The sequence below is a fragment of the Chlamydotis macqueenii genome, chromosome 11 (assembly GCF_036417535.1).
Source record: "Chlamydotis macqueenii isolate bChlMac1 chromosome 11, bChlMac1.mat, whole genome shotgun sequence".
Classification (NCBI taxonomy): Eukaryota; Metazoa; Chordata; class Aves; order Otidiformes; family Otididae; genus Chlamydotis; species Chlamydotis macqueenii.
The window spans coordinates 3,164,269-3,191,526 of record NC_141566.1 but is presented as its reverse complement, the minus strand read 5'-3'; the positions used below and the strand labels follow the sequence as shown (position 1 = coordinate 3,191,526).

The 27,258-nt window shown below is 40.2% G+C and overlaps 1 protein-coding gene across 6 annotated transcripts; it reads right to left on the bottom strand.

The window, feature by feature from the left end:
* On the bottom strand, positions 1-26,728 carry ATP7A (ATPase copper transporting alpha). 6 transcript variants are annotated; one of them, XM_086756600.1, is made up of 23 exons: positions 26,691-26,721; positions 18,298-18,465; positions 14,985-15,474; positions 13,503-14,237; positions 11,551-11,757; positions 10,351-10,514; positions 9,651-9,812; positions 9,059-9,135; positions 8,656-8,881; positions 7,975-8,208; positions 7,586-7,677; positions 7,040-7,167; positions 6,712-6,866; positions 6,269-6,403; positions 5,242-5,436; positions 4,826-5,008; positions 4,308-4,521; positions 3,525-3,671; positions 3,024-3,166; positions 2,475-2,678; positions 1,749-1,866; positions 1,124-1,226; positions 1-328 (listed from the first exon to the last, which is right to left on the bottom strand). In XM_086756600.1, the coding sequence occupies exons 2-23, from the start codon at positions 18,403-18,405 to the stop codon at positions 52-54; spliced, it is 4,497 nt and encodes a 1,498-aa protein (XP_086612726.1). In that variant the 5' UTR covers positions 18,406-18,465; positions 26,691-26,721; the 3' UTR covers positions 1-51. The 6 variants fall into 6 exon arrangements, with proteins under 6 accessions (XP_086612726.1, XP_086612729.1, XP_086612727.1 ...); XM_086756603.1 differs by having other exon boundaries at positions 18,298-18,434; positions 26,691-26,716; XM_086756601.1 differs by lacking the exon at positions 26,691-26,721 and adding an exon at positions 26,649-26,688 and having other exon boundaries at positions 18,298-18,434.
* Between the last annotated feature and the right edge of the window lie 530 nt (positions 26,729-27,258).

Below are 27,258 nucleotides of genomic sequence, written 5' to 3'. Positions count from 1 at the left end.
TTTTTGTTTGTTTGTTTGTTTAGCAGGGGTGAGAGTGGAGGGGTGAGTCTTTCATAATGCTGTGTCATCATCTTTTCCAAAATCTCTCAGCAAAAGAGAATGCTTATCTGGTTCATTAAGAACTACGCTGTTCACTGAACGCTTGTCTGAAAAGAGAGAATTTATAGAGGCTCTACTGTAATTGATGATTCGATCCATTAAGCCCAGCTTAGGAGAGCTTGTCCCAGTCTCATCAATTCCGATGTGGACACTGATTTCCGATGGGCTCTTGTGCCTCATTTGGCCGCGGGCTCGGAACTCGAGTTTCTCCGAACTTGGTTTCTGGTACCTAAGGAAGGAAAAACCAACAGATGACAAGACATCTCAAGTTGAGGTAAAGCACACTAATACGTGGAAAGAAGCTAGCCTACGTGCTATGGTCAGAGACATTTACAATTTGAGTGATGATACAGCAATTAAAATTTCAGATTTTGCAAGGCTACTATATAAGCAGAAGCTAATTCAGTGCTTTTTGGCCAAGACCCTGAACAGTTAAAGCTGACACGCATCACTCAGTATTTAACTGCTTCAGTGGTGCTGAGCATCTGCAAAACCTATCAGCAAAACGTATCTACTGAGAGTGGCCCACTGTAGCTATCACTTACCAACTCTTCTACTCTCCTTCTTCTGAAACCGCTCATGCGTTAACTAAATAGCAAAAGATACCTTTCCCACCACAGTGCTACACTACTCTTAACTGCGGAGTAAGGAACAATAACGCAGTGACAAATGCAGCAGCTTGGTTTACTTATTGCAACAACCCTGACTGCACTGTAACCCTGACAACAACCCTGACTGCACTGGTGTGGTGGTTACAGCTACACTGTCTCAGAAACTAGCATGTCCTGACAAAGTATCTCACAAAAAATATACAAAGGCCACCAAGGCATTTTCCATTCCAAACACACTTCCCATTTGTACATTTCTCTTCGTATTAGAAATGACGTTTTTAAACATTACTGCCTGAACTGTTCTTCAAAAAGCTATGAAGTCTGTTGTAGTCCCACATTTATTTTCTGCCACACAAAGCAAGAGACCTGAGCTTCAAATCCAAATTACAAACCACAAAGTTGTTCATACTCACATCTTTAAGAGCAAAGAAGAAAGCACAACAGAAACAGAGGAGGCAGCCATTGCTGCAGATCCCATCCAGGGCTGCAAAACCAAACCAATGGGCAGGAAGACACCTAGAAAAAGAAAAGAGCAGTAAGCCTGGAGCAGGAGCATAGTGTTATTTATAAACTAACACATACAATTCCACACAGACTGTCTAATTTTAGTTGTAATTCAATATGTTAATAAAGAGGATTTTAGTTTAGCATTAAATGACAAATATTTAATATATGAATATTTGGGTGCTAGCTCAGCTAGAATCTACAGCTGAATACAGCTGGATGCGTCACTTCCGCAGTCTGAAATTCCGAGGTAGGTATGCCTTGCAGTAAAGGCTGATGTTCACAGCATCAGCCTAATTCAGTAAACTGTTTATCTTAAAAAGTTATTTCCATGTGCTGAGCATATCCATAATAGCCATAATGTGGGAGCAGGACAGCTCACAAACATACCACTGCAACGACCCCAGGCAGAGAACTCCACACTTACTGACAGCCAGAAATAAAGAAAATGGTTACTCTTCCACACAAGAGTAAATCACTGCAATCTTTACTCACTAAGCACAATCTTATTTCTGCAGGGAAACATTCACGTACCAGCAGCTATAGGAACTCCAATGAGATTGTAAATCAGAGCAAAGACAAAGTTGATCCGGATCCTTTTCACAGTTTTCCTCGATAAATCTATACTTGCTACCACATCCATCAAGTCATCCTGCAAGTTAGTATGTTTATTGGAGAGGTCAAAGGGAGAAAAAAAAAAAGCATACACCTAGTGTCATCATGCTCCTACTTTAAAGCTAACTACCACACACTGGATGTAACAGACTACACGTAGTAAGTATTCTGTAGGCTGCTCTAGTTTGTCTGCATAGAGCCCATACAATCAGTGTCAATCATATTCCTGATGGCATCGTGATCCAAATAATGTATACAGCACCATACAGTACAGCTCTAGGCTCTGACCACCACTTCTGCCAAGGTGTTGCTGATAAGTGAAAACAAGCAGCTACAACCTTGGTACTGTAGCATGTTACTGAAATATAATTTATGTTTGCCAAAGACCAGGTCACTTTTTCCTCCTTTGCCCACTCTCCAACTTCAATTACCCCAAAAACTGTAGTACTCAGAAAATTGAGACATTTCGTTCATAGGATAATTACCACTACACTAAACAAACACGACAAAGACAACCTCTTCTCTGCTAGAGTTCTCCTGGCCTATGAAGGCTGAATATCATCAGTGGTCTGAACCATTCAAGGCATCCTGGGCCTCCTAACTCCTCTTATCACATCATTTTAATGAAGTTCTCTTACTTCTTACCTTAATTAGAACCACATCAGCTGCCTCAATGGCTACATCGGTACCCGTGCCAATAGCGATTCCCACATTGGCCATGGCAAGAGCTGGGGAGTCGTTGATACCATCTCCAACCATGGCCACCCGTTTTCCTTCGTCTTGTAATTGTTTCACTTTGGCTACTTTGTGGGAGGGAAGAACCTCTGCAAACACTTTGGTGATGCCAACCTGAAGAGAGAGAAAGTACAAAACTGTCTTGCAGCTTTTTCTACTAGGTGTCAAAACTTCTGCCTCTAATAATGTGACTAGAAAGGTTGAAATCTACGTTATCACTCAAGAGCTAAAGACCAAACCCATCTGATACGAAAATAGCTCTGAATCCAAAGTTGATGCTGTTTCCATTGAAAAAGACGACTTCTTTAGTTTCCCCCTTATTCTACATTTGTTTACATGACAATTTTTCACAGTAGACCAGTTCTATGCCAGCCACAAGCAGTATCAACATGACGTAACCCACTTCCTGCATGTGGGCTGTAGCAGGCTTCAAACCCAAACCCACGTGTGACAGCTTACCTGCGAGGCGATAGACCTTGCCGTTTTGCTGTTGTCACCAGTCATTAGGACAACTTCTAACCCCATACTCTTCAAAGTGTAAACTGCCAGCTCAGCTTCTGGTTTCACAGTATCAGCAATAACGATCAAGCCAGAAAGCACTCCTAAAATAACAGAAAGAATGTATTTATAATAAAATCTTTACTGGTTTAGGAAAAAAACCCGTAACTTTTTCCCCAGTAAGACCAATTGCTGAAATAGTAATATTGACGGTAAAAAGCAGAATGAGAACAGATATCTGGGCAGCAGCGTTTAAGGCAATATAAAGCATGGTCTGTCCAGCAACAAAGTTCCTTCTTTCTCCTTTCTTCCCCTTTGCACTCTTTGAAGTCTTTGCATTATGTCCTGCTCTCCTGTCAAGTAAAAAAGGCAGGAAGAGGTCTTTGACATTACTACTTTTTACTTTCTGTTTAAATAGTGACAAATCAACTTCTGAATACAAAAAGTCAGCACTGAACTTACCATCAACAGCTGCTAGAACTGCTGTGCGACCTCTCCGCTCGTGTTCCACCATGGCTTTATCAACTTCATTTTTAACAAGGAGGCCATTTCTATTCATCCATTCCCGGTTCCCAATGAGAACAGAGTATTTTTGAGAAGTCATAGTAGCTGAAGGAAGAAAATACAATTCTATCATCACATGGATAACCAGGAAGCTTCCCTCCAGCTAATCCTATCCAGGTTCTCCCAGCATGCACTGAAATATCGTGACAGAAAATCCAAAGTCTTTCTCAGACTTTCTGCCCTACCAATCTTTTCACGTGTTCTTGACAAGAAAGACACTAACATTTCCTCAGTAATGCGTAGTTACCGCATCAGCGGACCAAGAATCACAGGTCAAAGGACCAAATCTCAGTGGTTATAATTTATGTGTAACAGCCCAATATAGCTGAAAGATCTAAAAGTGATCTGTTCTTGATTGAAAACCAGACTTGTGCAAATATAGATGATTTTGGCTAGCAAATGGTAACTTGGCATGAAGCGAAGTAAAAACAGAGAGAGCTGAAAGACAATTCCTATATGATTTTCCAGCCCCATATTCAACACATAACTTCAAATTGTACTTAATCAAAAGAATAACGTGACATGTGAGCATGAAATGAAACAATGATCAACTATTTCACATGTGCCTTGATGCGAGCCCAGTTCTTCAGGGCAGAAAAGAAAGCAATCTCATTCTTAAGGATCCTAAAGACAAAAGAGCAAAAATTATCCATTTTATTCTATAAACCAGAGTTAGCTTACTTGGTAGTTCAGCATCAATAATCAAAGCAGGCTGCACTGATTTGTCTGCATTTTCCTCAATTTTCACAAGTGTCACGTTTTTAATATTGTTTTCTTCAACCATTTTATTTTTCCTGTACAGTAGTGCTTCAACATTGGTGACTTTACAACTAATGCCACAGCCTGGAACTACTTGAAAATCTGTACATGTCCCGAGGGTTTCTGAGTCCAGCTCCTAAAAAAGAAAAGAAAAGAAAAAATAATATAAAAAAAGAAGCATGCTGCATTTACAAACAGCACAAAATAAAGTGCAGCCAAACTCTAACAGGAGCAAAGGAACATTCAATCAACCATCAAAACATAGGTTTGAGTATCCAGTGCATCTAATATGGTAGCACGTGATTTATGTGGCTCCACAATTTTCAGCTTTCCCAATTAAATACACCAATTACTTTCTAAAGACTATTCATACACATTAAGAACTGCAAGAGAAGTTCTTCTATAACACAAACTACTCTTTTCCTGTACAAATAACTTACCTTTTTGCAGTATTTTGTTATTGCTACTCCAAGAGGATGCTCACTATTACTCTCTGCAGTCCCCACTATCGCCAGCAGTTTATTACGTGGCAGTTGGTTACCCTCCACTAGAAACTTCACCTGCATCACTTCTGGAGTCCCATGGGTAATAGTACCTGTTTTGTCAAATACGACCACCTTTACCTGCAGCAAAACAGGAAGATTTCATTCAATGAACAATGTATAGCTTCCTCAGAAAACCACCCAATTTAATCAAACTTAGCAATAGGTACTGATCGTACATCACTTACTAATACGTACTGGTGTACGTGCAATGATCTGCTCAGGCAGGAATTGCAAAATGTCAGTGATACCAGCCTTCAAAATTCTTGTAACAATAACCCACCTTATGGTTTTTACCTTAAGTGCCATCTTACCTTGTGTGCCATCTCTAACGGCTCTCCTCCTTTGATCAGGATGCCGTTCTGAGCTCCTACTCCAGTACCAACCATCACAGCTGTCGGGGTGGCTAATCCCAGAGAACAGGGGCATGCAATACACAGGACCGTGATAGAGGCTTGGAAAGCAAAGCGGATTATCACCTCGGCTGCAGAAATGCTCTTATTGTAACCCTAGTGAGAGAAGTTTATTTTAGTAATAGAAGAAATTGAACAATAGAAGCGATGCATTCAATTACACATTGACTTTTTTATTAAAATATCTGCAAATATGTAAGCTAAAGTATTTAATATTAAAAGTAAAGCACAGGTAAATTATGCAAAACCTAAGATTAACGACTAAACTAATGATTAAGTTCTGTTCTAGATTGCATATAGCCATGACCCGTTTTATTTATAGGATATTTTCCTAAATAAGGTACCACATGCTATGCTAACTCTTTTATGCTGTCATGTAATAAAAGATACTCTATCAACAATACATACAATAACAAAGAAAGAGGATATGAAGATTGCTTTCCTGGAAACTAATGAATTCTAATCAGAAGTAGTCCTGAACCAAGAAACCTGTGATCTAAGCAACCCTAAGGTACAAGTTAGGATCCTGATCCTCCTCTGGTATCTGTAATGAAGACAAATTCCACTGATTTCAGAGATGAATTTACACAGAGCTACACTAACAGAAGTAGATGCAGAACTGGGGCTTGTGACATAAGGGACTTTTTTCCCCACAGAGAAGTAATGGAAATAGGGAAATTTTGATGTTCAGTGTTTACTTTTTTTTTTAAACTAACTTTTTAAACAATAACTTTCAGTATAAATAGGAGTGATGTAGGAGTGATACAGTGTAAAAAAATATATAACATGAAAAATATAACAACAACAAAATCTATAGTCAGCAACTACCTGCAAGGATAATTCATAAAGGGAACCACTGCAGTCTAATAGACTTGTAGGCTAACTATTTTTTAAGTATTTCAGAAGGTGCCTAAGGAGACTTACTTACCAGAAAGTATTTTTCTACTATTTCAAAATCCACAAATCCAATTATAATCCAGGCAAACAGGGTAACCACAGAGACAGCCACAATAGAAGGAACGAAGTAGCCACTAAGTTTGTCTGCAAATTGCTGGATAGGAGCCTAGGAAGGAGAAACACGTCAGCTCCAGCAACATCATCCTCACGCTCTTCTATACCTTCAGACATAGGTATCATCACAGCTTCCGTCTGCTGCACACTTGGCATACCACACTTTACAATTACATATTTGCTTAATAAGATGATAAGACTTGGAACACTAGACCGTATTAAAGTCCTTATTCAGCAAGATACTTCATTATGCAACTGCAATTCAAATCTAAACAATTTTAACCACTCTTCAAATAATTTGATATGTTGACGCCTAAACAGTAAGACAAAACCCAAATGCTTAATTTTATAATACTCTACCTTTGAGGTCTGGGCCTCCTCCACCAGTTTAACAATCTGGGAAAGAGTGGTATCAGCTCCGACATGGGTGGCTGAAATCAGCAGTGATCCATTCTGATTAATAGAACCTGCAATAACTGTATTGCCAGGTTTTTTAGTCACGGGCATCGCTTCACCTAAGGAAATACCAACAACAGATACTGATGTATATTTTTCACCAATATAATAACAGCTACCAGCTCCTAGCGTGTAACTAGAAGAGTGAGAAGAGCAGCTTCAACTTCCCTCCTTCAGACTTGTTTAAAGGAAAAGAAAAACATTTTTACACTTGCAAAAAGCAAATGCTTACCTGTGATAAGAGATTCGTCTACCATAGAGTGTCCTTCAATAACACGACCATCCACTGGGAATTTGCCTCCTGGGATCACTTTGACAATGTCACCTCGTTGAACCAGTTCGACATCAACCTGCTCTTCACTAGAATGATGTACAGGGTTTTTAATAAGGGATTATTAACTGGAGTTACCCAGGCAAAAGGAGTTGTCACTATACACAAAGCATAAGCCCATTGGTTGACATTAACATATATAAAAATGGTCACAAGAAAGGCTATTTTAAAAGAGCACTACAATTATTTTATCATAATTCTATTTACTTTCCAGTTGGGAAAATCCACTAATTTTCTTATCACAGCATAAATTAGCAAGAGTCCAATAAAACAAATCAGAGCAGCGTTAATTTTTCTGTATTTTAACATTTATATCTGGCAAATCAGCCAGCAAAACTAAAGCTATTTGCTTCATAGTTCTATAGAATGGTAACATTTATCTGTGAATTAAGCATATTAACAACAAAAAAAGGAACAACAGAAAAAGCAAATGACAAAGCAAGATACCTTAAAAGCACGTTATCAGGGCCCAAGGTAACAATAGTAGCTTCAGTAGCTTGTAATGAAATTAGTCTTGCCAGTGCTTCTGATGTTTTACCCTAGAATAATAATTTTCATATTTTTCTGACTATGCTATTGAAAAAGATTGCTGGGTAAATGACAACTGTGTATGTTGCAATTTACCCTATTAAGAAAATAGTTTCTACAAATAGATATCTATTCAGCCATTTCATATTTTTACTAGTTAGTTATTGAAGATGATTTTACAACAAAGAAGGTTAAAAGAAACTAACAAAGCTTCTTCACTGGATTTTTTGTTTTAAAGGTATGCAACATTCGTAATGATTCCTAGCGTCTGGCAGCTTGTAGATATCATGGGGTTTTATTCTCCTTACCTTCGCAACATGCTCCAGCCACCGGCCCAAGGAGATGAACACAAACAGCATGGGAGGTGTGTCAAAGAAAGTGACAGGGTTTACTTTGGCTTTCTCAGCCATTGCAACTAGAAGAATGACAAAGGAGTAGACGAAGGCAATGGAGGTTGCCAAAACAATGAGCACATCCATATTTGCAGTTTTGTGCTTCAGGGCTTTGTACGCCTGTATATAGAAGTGCCAGCCTCCAAAGATCTGCAATAAAAGCATCAGTTGTATTTTATACACACATTTGTAACACACAGCAGCAGCATTTCCAGAGGAGAGGGAGACGCTCATTTTGTTTGTGCTATTTGCCTTCTCCACCTCTTCCTGAATAAAACCCCAGCTCTAGCTGAGGGCTATGAGCTCTAACAGAGAACTCTCAGGTCCCCTCACCTCCACGCAGCTCCACAGCTCCTCCCCATGCTCACCAGTGCCGCTAGGCAGGCTGCCCCAGATGCTGCCTGGCTGTGGAGCACCTCTACACTGCTTGCAACGGTCCCTAGCACCACTTATTTCAGGAACAACAGAAGCACAAAACAACCCCAACAGGATTTTGAATCAGCATAATTACAGTCACTTTTCAAATTTAATCTATTCATCACTTTCCATTTTGAATGTTTAGCTCAACAAACTAAGAGCTATCATATTCCCACTTACCTGTACAGGGACACAGAGTAAAAACGATAGAAAATTCATAACAGACAATCCTGGTAGGAGCTGGTATTCCAGGACCATGGAGGAGTGAAGGGCCTCCATTTCCTCATCGCTCATGTTGTGATGTGCGTGAGCATCTGAAAGCTGACTGTCCATTACCATCATGTAAATCATCAGTCCCATGACAGGAATACAGAAAACGAGACTCACAACAAAAGACCTTTTCCACCTCAGATTTAAAGAAAAAAAGAAGAAAAAGAAGAAAACTTACTTTCCATCAAGTGCTGATAACATTTTAGCTAGCAAGTCTGCATAGTCACAATAAAAAATTAAAAAACTTCACTATTTATTAAAAAAGAAGAATCAAAGATGTTTATAGAATGTAAAAATGTTCAGGAATACTTACTGCCTTATTTCCTGTTTGTGATCTAGATGACTAGCCGATCTATCTTTTTTTACTAACGAAGTAGTGAAACCTAAATCCTAAGGAAAAAAAAAAAAAACACCAAAATAATAAATAAATAAGAGAACAGTTGATTCTTACATTTGATTTACTTTACTAACATTTCTGATATGACCGTTACTATTTTTTAGTTACCTTGCAAAGAGAGAAAAAGCAATCTCATAGAAATCAACCTTTCTAGAACATTAAAATGCTATTCTAAAATGGGGCTTTCCAAAATTGTTATTCCTGAAGCACAGAAGTAGAGAAAATTGAGGGAGAAAGCCAAAAAACTTATTTCACCTCTCTCCTGCTACAGTACTTATTGATGTGCTACAGTTGGAATCTTCAACTCTACCACAGCCTGGCTTTCCTAGTATTTCTGTTTAAAATCAAAGTCATCATAAAGCATTGCTTTTGAGTCAGCAGTAAGAAGACAGCAGATGGAAGTAAACAGATTTTTACCTTTAATAGTCTTCCCTTCTGTTTCTGGGATATGTAATTCTTTAAAGGGCACTGGATATTTTATGAGACTTGGTGCCTTCACGAAACTTACCTGTATCACTTGTATAACATCTCGAGGACCTATAATCTCAGGATCATATTTAATGTGTGCTTTGTTGGTTGCAAGGGCTACTGAGCAGTATAAAACACCATTAGTCTTCATGAGCGTGGATTCTATTTTATGTACACAAGAAGCACATGTCATTCCTCTCACCTGTAAAATAAAGGTTCCCTCCTGTTATCAAAACCACAGGTTACTCAGTAAATGCATCTTCAGAATTAGGAAAAGTGCTTATGACTATCCTGAATTACTTACTACATATTTCTGGGGTTTGAAGCAGTGGGATGCAGCTCTCTAGTTAAGGATGAGAGCACTACAGAGGAAGCATAGCATAGAGACAAGGTTATTAAGCTCTGCTAACGCTCTGCTGGCTCTTCAAGCTCAGGGCTGTGGTACACTGAGCTAGACTCAGCTACGGGGCGGGGGGGGGAAAGAAGAAATTCCTGCAATAGGCAGAGTAATCAAAAAACCCACAGGAATATTTCTCCTACTTCAGTTTAGTAGTGAGCCAGCACAGTCTGCAGGACAAGATATAGTTTGTGATACATACATGATCCAGTCTTATACTCTATTTTTTGTAAATGAAGCTCTATTATATGATTAACACTTTAGGAAGTGGATGCTTACACAAGCACATCCAACAGATAAAAATAATTAAGACAGGGGTGGTTGGTTTTAACTACTAGCTTACAACAAGTTCCAAAGTTCCATCTCCTTCACCACAGTTTTCCATCACGGTAGCTCCAAATCCCAGTTCCCGTATGAGCTCTGCGATAGTCGAAGGGTGTATGACAGCAGGATTATACCTCACTTCTGCCTTTCCTGCCATTAGGGCAACAAGTATGGAATGTATTCCTAGAAGACAAAATGTGTGAATGGCAGATCATGCTTAAGAAAAACACTGCATTTACGGTAATGTGATGGCACAACAGCAATTTAATGAAATTGAGAAAGTTACCATATTGTAGGTACACAAAGAAAACACCGTAATTTTTGGAAGATGCATCAACAATGCAACAAAAGCACCTATGTATATAGGTGTGACAAATGAAAGTATTACTTCACTTAAGTTGCAGGTTTTTAAGTCTAATTACAAACATTCAATCTATGCTATATGAAAAGATTATGTATTTTTACTTAAAATAAGGTTCTTCTAAAATACAGTTCTGTATATTTTTCTGATCTGCATTTACCATTTCTAAAAGAGAGAATATGCATGAGAAAGGGCAGATCTAACAATGTGCAATCCTACTGTACACTAAGCAAAAAGGATTTAGATTGATCCATTTTCTAGGATGAAAAAAATTAAATTCCAGGTTAACTTGGAACACATCCATCTTCATTACAATAATTCAACACAGTCTACACTAATGACTCTTTGTTACATCATATTCATGCAACCATTTATTCCTACAAATATAATCATCACACTGACATAAGACAGACATGGTTGTCCTGACTTGCAGAGCTAAAATTAACTCACGTCTCTTTAATCCATATTAATATTGTCGCTCTCTAACAGCTCCCTTCCTAATACACGCAACATATGTTTCTGCCTTTTAAGCTGCAGACCTGGCCAGGTCCCTCCAGTAGGAAAGATCTGGTTTAATTTCAAAAGGATCCGTATTTGATCCCTATGCTCTCTTTGGAGCACTGCAACTTCTGCTTTTGTGAAGGCAGCCTCCAGCCAACACACCCACAAAGCAGCAAGAATGACGTTGTTTTCACCCTATGAACCAACAGCGAGCAGACTACATTCTCACCTGCGAAACACACCAGCAATGGTACTTCTCTTGAGAACCCACCCATTAAAAACGCTGTTTGAAAGTGAGGTGGATTCTCTAAAAGAAACGCTTAGAAATTGAACAGATTACAGTGACGTATGTCTTACCATCTTCTCTTCTCAAATTTCTCTCAATGTTGGCTACACACGAAGCACACGTCATTCCTGTGACTTGGACATAGCACTTGGAGATAGTCTTTGGCTCTTGTCTAGCAAGGTGGGCTGGTGACACTTTGGAGGGAAGCTCGGTTTTGTGAGATTCCAGCTGCACTTCAGGCGAGGGCTGAGCTACTGTCACAGGTAGTTCTGCCTTTGCTGAAAGGGAGATTGCAAACCATGACATTAGAACAGCCATTGCAACGAGGTATGAGCTGGGACTACACCAGCCATAAATACATGTTACTGTAAAATTAGATCAAAAAAAGGTAATTGTACATGCCTCATCAATTAGATTCATCCATCTGTCTGTCAATTAGGAGAAAGCAAAAGAAAACAAGACAGAGGGTTGGGTCACTGACTGACTTACTGACTGGTTTGTTACTGTTTTCCCCTTTGCCACTGCTCATTGTATTTGTCCTGTTGCACATTCTTTGTCCTCTTCTGTAGGCTGTAACATAAAGCTCTGCATTGCAACCTTAGTTTTACACACAGTCTTACTGACTTTATCTGGGGCACAAAGCTAAATTTGTAAGCAAGTGCCTATTTCGTAAGCAAAGCCAGCGGTTTTGACCCTAGAGAAGGGCTCTCAAACTGCAGACAACAGCAATTCAGGAGATGCTATGTTTATGCAGGAGCAGTATGGAAGGAATTAAATGGAGCATCATTGCCATTAAATAGCTCACATACTGCATTTCTCAAAATTTAACCTTACTGAATCATGAAACGGAGCTTCCCTGTCCCCCTCAGGAAGCCTCTCTTCCTATAAATATTTGCCTGTATTCTCACCATAAGCCTTCTGCACGCTGCTATCTAGCCATCTGCTCCCACTATGCTCTTGCTTTTAGCGTACCAGTCATCACAGTAAGCATCTGTACAGTTTTTGACTGGGACAGGGTTAACTTCCTTCATAGTAGCTCATATGGTGCTATCTTCTGGATCTGTGACCAAACAGCGTTGGGAACACACCGATGTTTTAGTTATTGCTGAGCAGTACTTACACAGCATCAACAGCCTTTTCTGATTCTCATGCTGCCCCACCAGCGAGGAGGCTGGGGGTGCACAAGGAGTTGGGAGGGGACACAGCTGGGACAGCTGACCCCAACTGCCCAAAGGGACGTTCCAGACCATAGGACATCATGGTCAGCAACAGAAGCTGGGGGAAGGAGGAGGAAAGGGGGATCTTCAGAGTGACGGCGTTTGTCTTCTCAAGTAAAGGTTACGTATGATGAAACCCTGCTTTACTGCAGATGACTAAACACCTGCCTGACGATGTGAAAGAATTAATTAATTCCTTTCTTTGCCTGCATGCAAAACTTTTGTTTTACTCATTAAACCAAGTTTTTGCTTTTACCCTTCTCTTCCCCATCCCACCACTGGGGAGTGAGTCAGCGGCTGAGTGGTGCTCAGCTGCCTACCAGGGTTACCTCACAACAGCACATTTTAACTTCCTCAGTGATGTCCACACTCCTCAGACTCTTGTCACTCCTCAGTCACGCCTGAGCCCAGTTAAATATCCCTTTGCTAGTTACTCCGCAGGAGCCAAGTCTTTGATAATTTGCTATTAAAGAAACAGCAGCAATCTGTAATATTCTTCACAGCTCACAAAGCTCCAATTCCACGTTCATGCCATGAATATTACACAGCAGCAAATGGGGGCACCATTCAAACATCAGTATTTATCTGATATTTTTGTATTTCCAGAGATCTCAATCATTTTCAACTAATCCAACGTATTAAAGGAAGTGGATGTACATTTAATTATCTCATTGACAGTGAAGATATAAAACTTCTCGTGGCAAGCACAAAGCATATGTCAGCTGCTAAACTTCATCCAGGGTGGGACCAAATTCTAAGCAGCACTGCGCAATCCTTTTAAATTTAAATGTTTAATGTGTCATTACCTGATAAAGATGCATCAAATCCCATATCCTCTATCGAGGATCGCAAGTCTTCTGGACATGTTTGCAGAGGGTCATATTCTATAGTCCCATTACGATTTGAGAGAGACACGCGAACAGATTTCACACCAGCCTTTTGGGATATGACTCCTTCAATGGACTGCACACAAGAGTTGCAAGTCATTCCCTCAATATTTATCACAACTACTTGAGTAAGTGGCTGGCTGGCATCCTTCAAAGCTGGATGAGGAGACTTCACTGGAGATGCCAGACTGGGGAAAAGTTCTATATTTTCATATTCGTCGGGAAGGGTGACTTTAAATGTCTCTGGAGACACGGCCTCTATGGCTTTTCTCAGTACGTCTACGCTAGTTAAGTTTGGGTTGTAGGTTACAATAGCAGATTTCTTTTCTAGTGAAACGACTATACTCGTTACTGACGGGAGTGCTGATATGGTACTTTGAATATTGATGACACACGACCTGCAGTGCATGCCATCAATTCTGAAGACAACTGTCTTTGTATCATTCACATTTGAGTTTTCTTTCAGCGCTGTCTCGGAGCCTTTGCTCTGAGTATTCCTCAACCTTTCCACATCAATAGCGCCGAGTTTGAGGGGTCTAGGTTGCTTTTTGAAAGACGCTGTGAAACCCGCAGCTTCAATTTGATGTTTTATTTCTTCTGCTGTAATTAGATGAGGCTGGTAGACAACAACAGCTTCCTGATTGTCCAGGGACACTGAAAATTAATCAATAAAAGTAAGTGTGCATTACCATCCTAAGCATAATAAGCACATTGCCCTAGGAGCCACAGACCTTGTTATAGCTTTCCAAGAACGCTTTAAATGCTCAGAAATGTTAACTGCAATGGAAACGAGATTGAATCGGTTTGTTAAATATCAAACATTTTAGGTCTTCAACCATTTTTCGTCTAGTACTACAACAGTTTTCAGCTCCTTTTTTCCTCAGTTTTTTGTTCTTTCCCCAGAACTCTCACAAATGGTATTACCATTTCTTACTAAATTTATCTTTTTACCAGGGGTCTCTGGCAATACGTTTGTGCCAAAGCTATTCATATAAATAATTTTGTCTAGCCTTTTAGATACAATCACATATATACCAATATTAATTTTCACTTGAACAGAAGATATAAACTAATATTAGTTACAAAACAAAAAAAATACATCTAGTATTAGAGATTCCTCTAACTGTTCTATAAAATTATGGAACATGGCTACTCCAGGCTCCCTACCAAAATACAAAGCAACCACTGAATACTGTCACACATAGAACAGCAGCAGCCTCATCACAATCTGGGCCCCTTTCGTCACTTCTAATCCCAATTAAACATGTACCTAAACCCCTGGTACCACAACAAGTAACTGTCACACTAAGCTATCTAGTCTAAACCCAAGATACTTCCACAACGCTATCAGAGAACAGCATAGTCAACTTCAATTTACATAAAAATACACTAAGGTTTTACCTTTAATCCGCTGAATTCCTTGCAATTTGCCAATCTTCCCCTCAATGGTACTGGTGCAGGAATGACAGGTCATGCCCTCTACTTTTAGGCGCAGCACAACGCTACTTGCTTGAGACAAGCGTGAATCTTCCCAAGTTCCAGGCATTACCTCTGGTGCAGAGATATTTAAATCTACTCCTGGGACCATCTGGATAATCTGCTTGCCATTTATAATGGAAGAAATGAAAGTCACCACTGCAGTTTTCTGATCGGAGGACATTTTAACATCCACAATACCTTTGTTCTTTAGGAGCGTGCTACAAATCTGTTTAGATGTTAGAGTTGACTGAGTAGGAATTGTAAGAAAAATAGTGTCAGGTAAAACAGGTTGTGGGTTTGAATCGGCTAACGTGGCGTCAAATCCCATGTCATATATTGCTTCCTGCAGTGTTGCTGGAGTCTGCAGTTTTGAGTCATAAATGATGACTGCGTTCTTATCCTCTAGAGATACCTTGGCAAGGGAAAAAAAACAAAACAAAACAAAACCAGAACAATTTAGCAAACTGCAATACAAAGAGATGAGAACTAATACCCTACATGAGACTAGAAATAGCTTTTACTTGCATGTATTAGTAATAACTTGTCCAATATAATTTCATTCATCACTACTCACCTTGAGGAGTAAAGCCATACCAATAGCCACCATAGAGTAACTTCTGCTCATCTGTGCAATAGCACAGCTAGAAAGAATAGATTTTTTTTTTTTTCTCCGCCCCCCACCTCCTCACCAGTTTCAGAATCCTTTACAAGTCTGTCTGGACACTTTTACCTACGACATCCAGACAGCATCAATGCATTTAATGAAACTTCCAGAGTCAAACTCTCTTGAATTATGATGACTAACCCAATTCAATTGCAAAAGCAAAATAGCCCACAGAAAAAATTCTAATCACGTGTATAATTCCGCAGTTAGTAGTAATTACCCTTCGGCTACACGGATGGAAGAAAACACTCTTCAAAAAAACCCACAAATTTAAGTAGCAGGGAAAGGAGTCCAGTATTTCTAGGCAACTTAGGCACAGGCTGTTAATTTGCTATGAGCAATAAAGTGCATCAAACTTCACAGAAAAAAAATGCAGTTTTGAAATTTGATAAATGACAAACATTATCAGAAGAAGCTGTTTTTCCTCTCTCTGTACATTTTGGTGATCCAGAGACATCCTGATTTCGTACTAACCTTTCACATCGGATGGTACAAACATCCTCAATCTAATTTCCTCCCAACTGATGATATATCAAACACAATTATTGTCGTTTCCAAAAGGGAAGGCCGATGCCTGCCAGAGGCCCAACACACTATCATTCAATTCTATCTTTCCTCTGGGCAAAGGTACAACCTAAAGACCACAGTCATGATTAAATTTGACCAGCTAAATCACTTTAAGAACCACCTTTCTTCATTTTTGTCCCAATTATGGACCTTAGCAGAATTAGCAACATGGACATTTACTGGTTTCATTGCAGTTGGAGGCAAAATAACCTGAATGCAGCTCTGTTTGTCTGAATCAGCCATCCGACACCCATCTCCCTTGCTGACCTAATTCATAATCACTAAACAAACCCCTGTTTTACTGTTCTCAGAGATTGTTCTGAAACAAATGATCTGGCTAAACTGAAGTTATGATGCTGTAATGAGGATAATTACTAAATATGACCTCTTAAAGTTTCTTATAGTCCTGTTCTACTCAGATCAAGTTTTTGTAATATATTTTCTTGCCAAGAGTAGTTTTAGAAATAATATTCAGCTTTGGGATAAGATATTTACCTTAAAACCTGAATACAAAACTCTTAATACTGTCCTTTAAAAAATCTGTTTCATTCCTTATGTAAAAGACACTATGGGATGCACATTATCTTCAACCCAGCTAAAGTATGGATGTCTCCTCCTTTTCCTATCTCAAGTCCTCTGTATATTCTCAGAAATTAACTGAAACAATAAAAACGGAAGTTTGACTAGATTAAATCTTTTGCTAGGATAAGGGAAAAAGGGAGGATTCTGAAGTCAGATTATTTGTGGGTATTATTTTACAGGCTGCTTTTAGCCTTCATTTAACCTCATGCTTGCAGACACCTACTGATTTACCCGACCACACCACGCCACCGACGTTAACAGTGGTTATCCCTACTTCTGAACGGCTCTGTTCAGCGACCCAAGGTTCTGGTGTCAGAGCACAGCCTCGTATCACGTTAAAGCTCCATTACAGTCAAAGGAAGATGAAAAATTGTGTGTCTTGTAAATAGTACTGCTGTTCACCCAAATTTCCGTGTGCGTACATGAACTCCTACTTCAGGCACAAGGACACCGTACCAACTAGCGCATCATTTGCCTTTGTACAGGATGGTGTGCAGTGAGCCCTCCAAAATCAGCTACAGGTAATGATCACAAGCCCCCCGAACTAAGACAGGGTACCCTATTTTGGGAAGGAAAGTGTTTGTGTAAGACATATCCACTAAAATAGAAATTATAATTCAATGAAACCAGGAAGATATTATCTTTAGAGTAAAATCAACCACTACAGAATGTTACAGCATGATTTCAAAACATAAACACTAAATAATTAAAACTTCACAAATTTCTGTTGCTGCTGTTAGGATTGTTCCTTCTAGCACAAATTAGGTCATAAAGCCGACAGGAATCTGCCAGCTTTTAAATTGTTCCCCTTACTAAAACGATGGCAAAATTATGTATTTTGTAGGAATAATCAGCCCACCGGACTACTCTACACTCCAGTATTTTGCTCATGATAGAGAAAATACTAACAAAATATTGAGATCTCCTCTGAGCTAAGGGAAAAAAAAAAAGTTAAAGTCAAGTCAGATCAAGGAAGTCTGGATTAAGGGCAAACCAAGTAGCTCTGTTAACAGTTCAGGACTACAGTCCTGCTGCTCTTTCATTTCCTCATGGACAGTACAGAGGAAAAGGAGCTTCTAATGCCTGAAAGAGCTAGCAAGACTTTTCTTTGTCACCTGGATTAGCTCCTACTCTTATTTCATGAACCATAACAAAACAGCTTTATTTTTCATGGTGGGTCAACTACCACTGTAGCGGAAAACTACTTAAGAGTAACAGATAACAACTTAGCTTCCACTGCAGTAAAGCAAGCACCCGTTTTTTTCTTATACCAGAAATACACTAATGCACTTCTAATAACAGCTTCCCATGAAACATCCAGAATATACCCCTTCCACATATTTTCCTCCCTTGGTGCATACTTTATAATGGTTTCTCATGTAAGAACAAAGCTTTGTAAGAAACAGCGATAGTTTCACTTACTTTGATGTCATGGATTCCATTCATCTTCCCGACGTGCTGTTCGATGGTTTGAACACAGGAATCGCATGTCATCCCCTCCACACCGATGACTATGGATTTTGCTTCCATGGTGAAATTCTACTCAAGTCTTCTCATTGCTGTTGGTCAAAACCAATTAAGATATTTGTTCTGGAATGATTTCACAAAGATTGAAATCAAAACACAGAGTTAACAGATTATGTACTTGGCCACATGTAACTCTAGTAGATGTCAAAATCTGAGTGAAGTTGAACAAGAAGGAGAACCTTAGGTATTTGCTCCTATGAATTTTCGAAAAGGGAAAGTGTTCAGACATTTATTATTTGATTTGTATTACGAACAAGATCATTTAATCGCATGCAGCAAGTTGTGATTCACTGGTGCGTAAGCTGAAACTACAGGAAGAAGCAAGTGAGAGGAGATATGAGCTCTTGGAATGCTAGAATGATAAGAGGATGGCACGTAAGCCACAGTGGCACTGGTGACGATCGTGTTTTTTCCATATTTGTATCTCATACATTATCCTAAGGTAGCAAAAGCAACTGATACTGAAATTAGCCCTAGGAAGTAAATCAAGCTTTTTCCACATCTCATTCAGAAGAGTAATTTCTGCTCCTCTGAAGATTATAGTTACTATTTTTGCTTATAAAAACAAGCCCAGAAAAAAAAAAAAGTGACTGAACCTAAATGAAGTTAATTTGTAGAAATAATGGTTAATGCAAAGGACTTATTTTGTCCAGTGCATAAACTGTTAAGTAACAGAGGGGAAAAGAGGGCAAAAGAAGTTATTTCTAGATTATTTTTTTAACCTTTTGAATATTTGTATTATTTTTTTCCAGTGACAGAGAGGTTAGTGACCAGGAATACGATCACAGTTAACTGCTTAATGTTTGTCTGCAGCGGAAGCGACAGCTGATTTTGATGATTAACAGAACAGCTAAATTTAAGCACGTGCTTAATTCATTTTTTTACCCTGAGGACTTATCTTGGAAAGCTAAATTACATGAAGTATTAATGATGTTTAATAAAATGAATTTTCTTGCTCCATGGTGACATTTGAGAACTGTTCCCTGTTACAGTAAGCCTGAAAGTTTCAGGTTTCACTTTAAGACATGCTACAAACCGTGTAAGAATTCAAGGATGTTTCATGACAGAAACAGGTTTATCTCACTTACGCACAAAACTAAATGCTGAAGCTTAATCAACAAGAAGACAATATAAACCTCCAAATTAGCGAATTTTCCAATAGATTAAATATCTATTTTTCCTTTAATGGCATTTTGTGTGAAGAGCTGGGAACACATTGCAAATTTCTGTCAGCCACTAAACTGTGAGAGAATTTAACTATAATTTCTAGGTCAAAAAAGAAAAAAAAATGTTTAACTACATAAAAAACATGAAAGATGGTCTGATAAGTTTATTTTATTTTCCTAATGCATTTCCTAAAATACCAAATGACCAGCTAGTTCATCTAAACAGTGGCATGAACTGTTTCCGATAGGCAATAAAAGTTTTGTTCGAGAACTATGCAGTAAATGGCTAGACAAACCAAGAAATAGTGCACATTAATGATAAGCATGGCTAACATACAGGAATGTTCGGCGAGGCATAAAGGAAACCTCATAACCATAAGGACTTTGAACAGCTGCATGCAACAACATAGGAACCTTTTTCTCCGATATGTGCAGAGAGCCCGAGCAGCGCTCCCACGGATACTTAAATCTGATCAGAACCTTGAACAGCCTGCGACATCTGCATCTGACTTTCCTGAAAGGCATCAAGTAATTAGTCTGAATGTATCGCAAAGCACTCATGCCTCATCCTTCCATCCCAATCAAAGATGGTGTGGGTGCACGCAAGACACACAGCGGCACGATGTGGTCTCAGTGCCTGGAGACAGAGGAAAGAGCTCCCACAAAGCTGGGCCTCCGGCAATGAGATTATTTGATTACTGCTAAAGCTGGCCAAGAAAACAGCATTAACGCTTGCCCTGGCTGTACCAACCGGGTGCTGCCGCCTCAGAAGATAAAACACTGGCAGTAAGTTGCTGTGCTCAAAGAAGGCACCATATTACGCTATAGCCAGTAGAAAACAGTAAAAATAAGTCACCCCTGCTAAGAACAGAAGAGAATTCTACCTGAAGAGTTACTGCAGCTCTCACCTCTCACCTATTCTTACAAGATCTGAGTTATGAGAAACACACATACAGATATTTGTATATAAATATTCAGACAATACAGAAATACACAACTGAGAATCATCAGTCAATAGAACAACACATTTTAAGCAAACTTCCTTTTTCAGGCTTGTCTGCACACTCAGAGGTAAAAGGTACTTTTAAAAACACTATAAAGCTACTCAATAAAATACATGCTTTCATGTCATCATATTGAAATATGATCCTTATCGATTGCCTCAGTTCCTCCATAACGAATGCTCAGCCCATACAGAGCAAACAAAGACATGACTGTAACTCATGACAGTCAGGGAGCAATGAATGCTCCCACACGGCTGAAGTACAAAGTTTCAAAAAGTACTTGACATGCAGTGTGTTTTGTGAGCACAACCAGACCCACAGAACCAACTAAACCCAGACACAACAGTATCACAGGCAGAGGCAATCCGTCCTCTCGTGAGGTTTGGATAGAAGTGAATTTAAAAGCATTTCAGGTACATCATCAACTTGAACTGCCCTGACAGCTACACTACTACTGCCTTTCAAAAAAAAAAAAAAAAAAAGGAGTAAGGAAATAATTTGGCTGGGAGCTGCTATCTAAAATAATCAAAGATTAATAAGATGTTGCCTTGGATGAGAGCTGAGGTACAGCTGTATACCAGTCTGAGAAAGTCTGCTGAGCTCCTGGCTGCCCTGACTGTTCTTGCTTTAAGAGACTCAAGCTACAGTACAATAATATCCATTATTATGAGAAACTAGGAGACAGCGTTGAAGTCTTTTCTGTAAGTCATACGCCAAAGTAACAGCAGCCACGCAGGTAATACGGTGAACGAGCACTAGCAAAGTGATTACAGCAGCCATTAGCACTGCCACCAAACACCCACCAAGGCATTAAAAAATATTAACTGTTTATATATGTAAAAGTAACACCTTTTTTTTAACACTTATTATTGTAGTTTGTTATGGACAAAGTATTTCCTCCATTTTCTCAGCTTGTTTCCTTGCCCTTCTGCTGTTCATTTCACATACAATTACTTCCACCATTGTTTACACAGCCTCATGTTTTCCTACTTAAAAGGTAGCATGTGGAAAGAGAAACGGGAATTATTAGAGCTATTCTGCCTTAGTGGTCTAATTAACTAAATAAAGCTGGTAAAGTTACTTCAAATATGATGGATGATATTTACAGAAGTGGAAGAAAATACTCTGATTGCAGTAATTCAGGACCACTTATAAAGTACATTAGAATCCCGTTACGTCCACAGAATGTCCTGTCTCATGTTTCAAGTGTATGCTTCATACAGACACAATCCTTCCTTTAAAATAAAACACATCATCTGCTATTTACGTTTGGATTTAAATAAGAAATCGAAAGCTATTTTTTAAAGATCGCTCTCCTAGGACCAACTGATCACGGCCCCATGGCATTAGGCACTGCATAAACACAGGAGAGAAAACCCTTTCCTGGAAAAGATTGTAATTCAAACATGCAAAATCATAATGGCATGAGATTTTTTTTTTTTTAATACCCCTCAAAGCCCCAAAGTACTAGGACCAAATCCAGAACTTCCATTGTAGAAATGTATCTGTTAAATCAAGCTGCCTCTTCTTTTTGTTCTCCGACTTCTAATTAAGAAATGCTACTGGATCTATACGATACCGGCATCATTAACAGCTCTCTGTTGGTGGGGAAGATGACAAACAAGGATTTTTATTTGCTTTGTTGCAAGTTGCTAACAATCTTCGTATCATTTTAAAAAACAGGCTGTTCTCTAAAAAACGAGATGTGTCCCAACCTAGAAGTAGGAAATGAGCTGTTTGTAAACCACACCGTGTCTTCACAGCAGCTACTCTGTGTCATTGACATCCAACTGCGGAACAGCACATTCACAACCTCCGTTTTCTGTACGGTTTTTCTGAGATTTCTGAAGAGTAAATTGTTGGATTTCCAATGCCCCTGGTGCTTTAAAGAGATCTTGTTCTCAGAATGAAAGTATGGGGTTAACACACAGTGACTGTAAGTATACACACGTCCTTTTTTCTTCCCTTATAAAACGCTCAGGACAACGACTTGTATTTAAAAGCAACTACACGCTTATATCCAAGACAGTATTCTACTTCGTTACGTTCTATTTCATTTCTAAAGCTCTGCCTCCCTTACAAGTGCTTCCTGGTAGAAATATTTTGGCTGAAACGTAAAAGAAATTTTTTTTGTCCTTCTGTCAACGTTAAACTAAGGAAAATTAATGACAAAGCAGTCTGAAAAATATTTGCTGCACCAATAAGTTATGACTAGATGCACACAAGAGGTGTACAAATATTGACAATTTAATGCTAGTTCTCCTTATATGTGTTAATATTTTACCAATTCCATGTGAAAGTGGATGCAGAAGTCAAAAGATCTGCATGAGGCTGCGTAGCAATCTGTGTATACCACAGCGATGGCTTGAACTTGGAACACCCTGTTTCCTCGCTCCTGTCACCCATCACTATATATATCTCTATTTTTTTTTTCCTCCACTTTTTCAATTCTTATATACACACATATATATTAAAAACAATGTATGTATATATACATATGTGTGTGTGTATATATGCATTAGCTGAAAGGAGAACCTCACTGTACAAGTTATGCTTCTGGTAGGATGCAGCTGAAACAATCAAGAAATGTAAAACTTCTGTAATATCTAAAAAGCCTTCTAAGTGACAATATGTATTTTATAAGCTGACACTGAAGATCTCACTTATTACTGCTGACTGCAAGGCAAATGACTGCTAATAAATAACTTGTAGTTCAAAGTTATCATGGACATATTTTAAGAGAAATGCTAAGTTATGGATCACACATTGGTTTGGAGAAAAATAATGGTTTTATTCTTAACCAATGCATTGCTCCATCTGGAAAACATCTTCATCATCAATTAGTATTTTAGGATTTGACGATGCAAACAAATGGCAGCCCCTCTCCCTTTAACTTCACAGCTATGCAGTTAGAATACAAGAAATCAAAAGGTTTCAATTCCACCACTGCTGTTTTGGAATACGATCAAAAGCGGCTTCACCTTATGAAGAGCCTTGGCTTTAAACAAACCTTTATAAAAGCCTTTTGTATTCTCTACTACACTATTTACTGCCTAATACCTTTATAAACTCCCATTTTCTATTCTCTCTTGCCACTTTCACCTGTGTTTTGCAGTACACAAAGCAGGAGTACTTCCCTGTTTGGATATTAACACCATCAATGAAGCAGCAGAGCCCTAGAAACAACCTGGCTCCGCAACAGTGCGGAACCAAACGTGCTAGGCTACCTGTGGAGTAGCAACACTCAGTGACACAAAAGAAGCCGTACAAAGGATAATTAAAACCAAAATGATATTTGGGAATAGACATAAGTCCTTATATGTTTCTTCAGGTATAATTTTAGTGTTGCCTGCATGCAAGTTAAAATCCAAACATTTCATTTTCTTGAAGAAAGTCAACTAGCGTTTCTATTAAGTGAATGAAGCAACAAAAAGAGAAGTAATTTCTACTTCTAACAGCAATTTCTTCCTATGGAAAGGAAAATTAAGCAGTGATCAGGTACAAGATGACTGAGAAACTCAGATTCACCTCAAACATGTTTTTAATGTGCTAATGTCTTTTTAAGTAAAGCATCTGAAGCAAGATAAAGTTTGATGAAGTCAAAGTTAAGTCATTCTCAACCTCACACTATAAAAGAAAATACAAGCAATGCAAAGAGGAAGTTACAACACTGGTAAAAACTCAGACCATCACCTTACCCCACAAAAAATACTTCAGTGCTCCCAGTATCCGAGCCAACCTAGGCATCACAGTGTAACAAAGCACTGTGCACCACAAACGTGCTTTGTGCCTGCTCTAGGATCAGCAAGGACACGTAACTGAGAAGCACACAATGTTTCCAGCTAAGTGTACAACTTCAGTTTTCATCAAAAGTTTTCTATATATAATTGTCTTGAATTTACAGCTGCTGGAACTAAAAAGAGGTCAAAGCAATGTAAAAATCACACAAACACCAAAAACAGAGCCTGTCAGATGTAACTACAGCCTTTGGACTTCATTAGTTCTCTAAACGGCTGAGTCCTACTTTATAGCTTGCTTTATTTACAGCAGCAGACAGATAAACTACTAATTACATTAAATGGAAAAAAAAGTATATGTCCCTTAAAGTCTGCAAAGACCTATGAAAAAGAGCAAAGGACAGCACAAAAGGAAAAAGCTGCATCACCTCATCCTTGGGCTTACAGAACTGCTGAAGAACGGGTCACTGGAGATCCGGCCCAATACAGAACAACAGGGTTTTACTATGTTCCTTCGCAAACAGACACAGTTGAAAGTATGACTAGATATATGAGGCTTAATCATTGAAGGAGAAACTGCACATCTATATAAATATCTGTCACAGGCAGCTATGTGATACTCTAAATAGGTTGTAATTCGTGTTGCTCAAGACTAACAGGTCTTGCTTGGTCAGCAGACTACGGAAACTGCTCTGAGGGACTTTATTTCTACACAAGCTCAATGAAAAACAAAAGCACACATTGAAAACATTCTACTTCACTTCTAACAACAGTTTTATAATCCTTGAGACAAATTCTTAGCAAATCCTTTTACTTGTTTGTGTCCTTCCACAACCTCTTCAAGTTAGATGGAGAACATGAATGTTGCCCTAGAAAAATCACAGCAAATATTAGGAACAGAGTATAATTTATGTGAGCATACTAAGGCCAACTGGGGCTCCTCATTCTTGAGCTTCGTCTCAAAACACAAGGCAGAACAGCATAGAATACAATATACAAGTGGGAAATAAGAATTAAACAGTTAATTACATGTAATGCTAGCTCCTACTTTCCTGTTTCACCACCTAGGAAGGAAAAAAGCTTCAGGTCTTTTCTCTACAACAAAATACACTATAACTATTCATTTCTAATCAAATTGTGTTTGTGCTCACATAGCGCATCGTAATACACAGAACTAACGTCCACATTACCAAAGAGAAAAAAATATATCTTGCTCTATTTACATCCACAAACACAATTCAACAACTACTTAAGTACAGAAATGCAAACTTTGCTGACTGCATAAAAGATTTCACAGAACTTTACACTAACAATAACTATGTGCAATTTCCAGAGCGTGGATACAGAGGCACTAGTTAATCTGTTTTTGATTTTGCTCATTTTAGTGGGATTTTACTGCAAAGTATCGTAAACAACTATTGGCGCTTTTAAAGAATATTTACACTACGCTTTTAATGAAAACACGAGGAAAATTGAGTTGTGCAGAGTGCTGCCGTCACAAGGCAAAACGCTAAGTAAGATATTTCAGAGGTACAAGTTAAGCAAAAGGGGACCTAGGAAGAAGAGGGTCAGTGACTTCTGCTTTCAAATTCATTGTAGCTTTTCTGCCAGTGGCAGAAGAGGGACTTTTCCAAGGCTGTCAGTGAGCACACACTTACTGTCTGCAAGGAAGCAGCGAAAGCCCCGAGGTGGATGCCCACTGATCAGAACCGCCTGTTCTGCTTCCTCCCGGTTCCCCGTCTGACACCGCTCAACCTGTGGCACCGGCTCCGTCCCCCAGAAAGCAGAGGGGCGCGGATGTACCCCAGCGCGTGCCTGGCACCGGGAACAAAACCAAGGCAGGAGCAGCCTGCGCAGGGTGAAGCGGTTGAGCAGGAAATTCCGTTTCCATTCAGAGCTGTGTCTCGGATCCCCAGCCCTCCTCAGGTCGGCCTGTTCCTGAAACGCCGAGTCACCCCCCGAGCCCGCGCGAACCCCCCCCCCCGGTTTGGCGCGGTTTCCCTCGGAGCCGGCGGGCTCCTCACGCCGCTCCCTCGCCCCAACAGACCTCCGCAGGGGGCCGCCCGGAGGGTCCGGGGAGAACCGCGGCCGAGCCCAAGCTGCTCTGCTCGGGCTTGGACCCTCCCGCGGGTCGCCGAGGGATGGCCCGCTCCCGCGCTGCGCCTCGGACAGGGGCGCGGCGGGACCTTCCCCCTCCCCGCGCTGGGGGGACACGTAGCGCAGCCCTGCGCCCGCCCGCGGGAAGCGCCGGGCAACCCCCCTCCCTCCCCGCAACAACAGTTCCCCCTCCTCCTCCCCCCAGCCCGGGACGCGGTGACAACTACGAAGGAACCGCGTACCGTCTCCGCCTGCCCCGCAGTCAGCCCGAGGGCCGCACTCACCGCAGCCTCCCGGCGGCAAAACCTCTCCCCACGGCGGGGTCGCGCCTGGCACTTTGCCCCGTCCGACAGCCCCGCCCCGCCGGGAGCGCGCAGGCACGTGACCAGAAGGCGCCCGCCTCCTCTCACGTGACGCGAGCGGGGCGGCGGCGTCCGCCCGGGAACCGGTCCCGCCGCCCCACAGCGCGGTGTTTCGGCGGGGCGGAGGGGCCGCCGGGTACAGCCCGCGGCTTTGGGCAGCACCGCGAAGCCGAACGGCGTTCCGAGGGGTCCGGAGACGGCACCGAGTTGTTCCCGCTGCTCAAATGGGCGCTTGGCACCTTAGCCCCCAGGAAACTGGTAACGAAAATCCCCGAGGAGAGTGAAGGCAGCCATTCCGTACACCTCTGCTGCATCAAAAAGCAGAGTATTTGCCTTTTTCAGGGATTCCAACTGCCTCAGAGGTTTACAGAGTCCGCATGTACCCCTAATCCATTTAATCCCAAATTTTGATGACACCAGAATTCATTAGAAAACTCCTGTTTCTCTCGGCATCAGGAAATAGCAGCGCTGAGATACTGCCTGCTCCTGG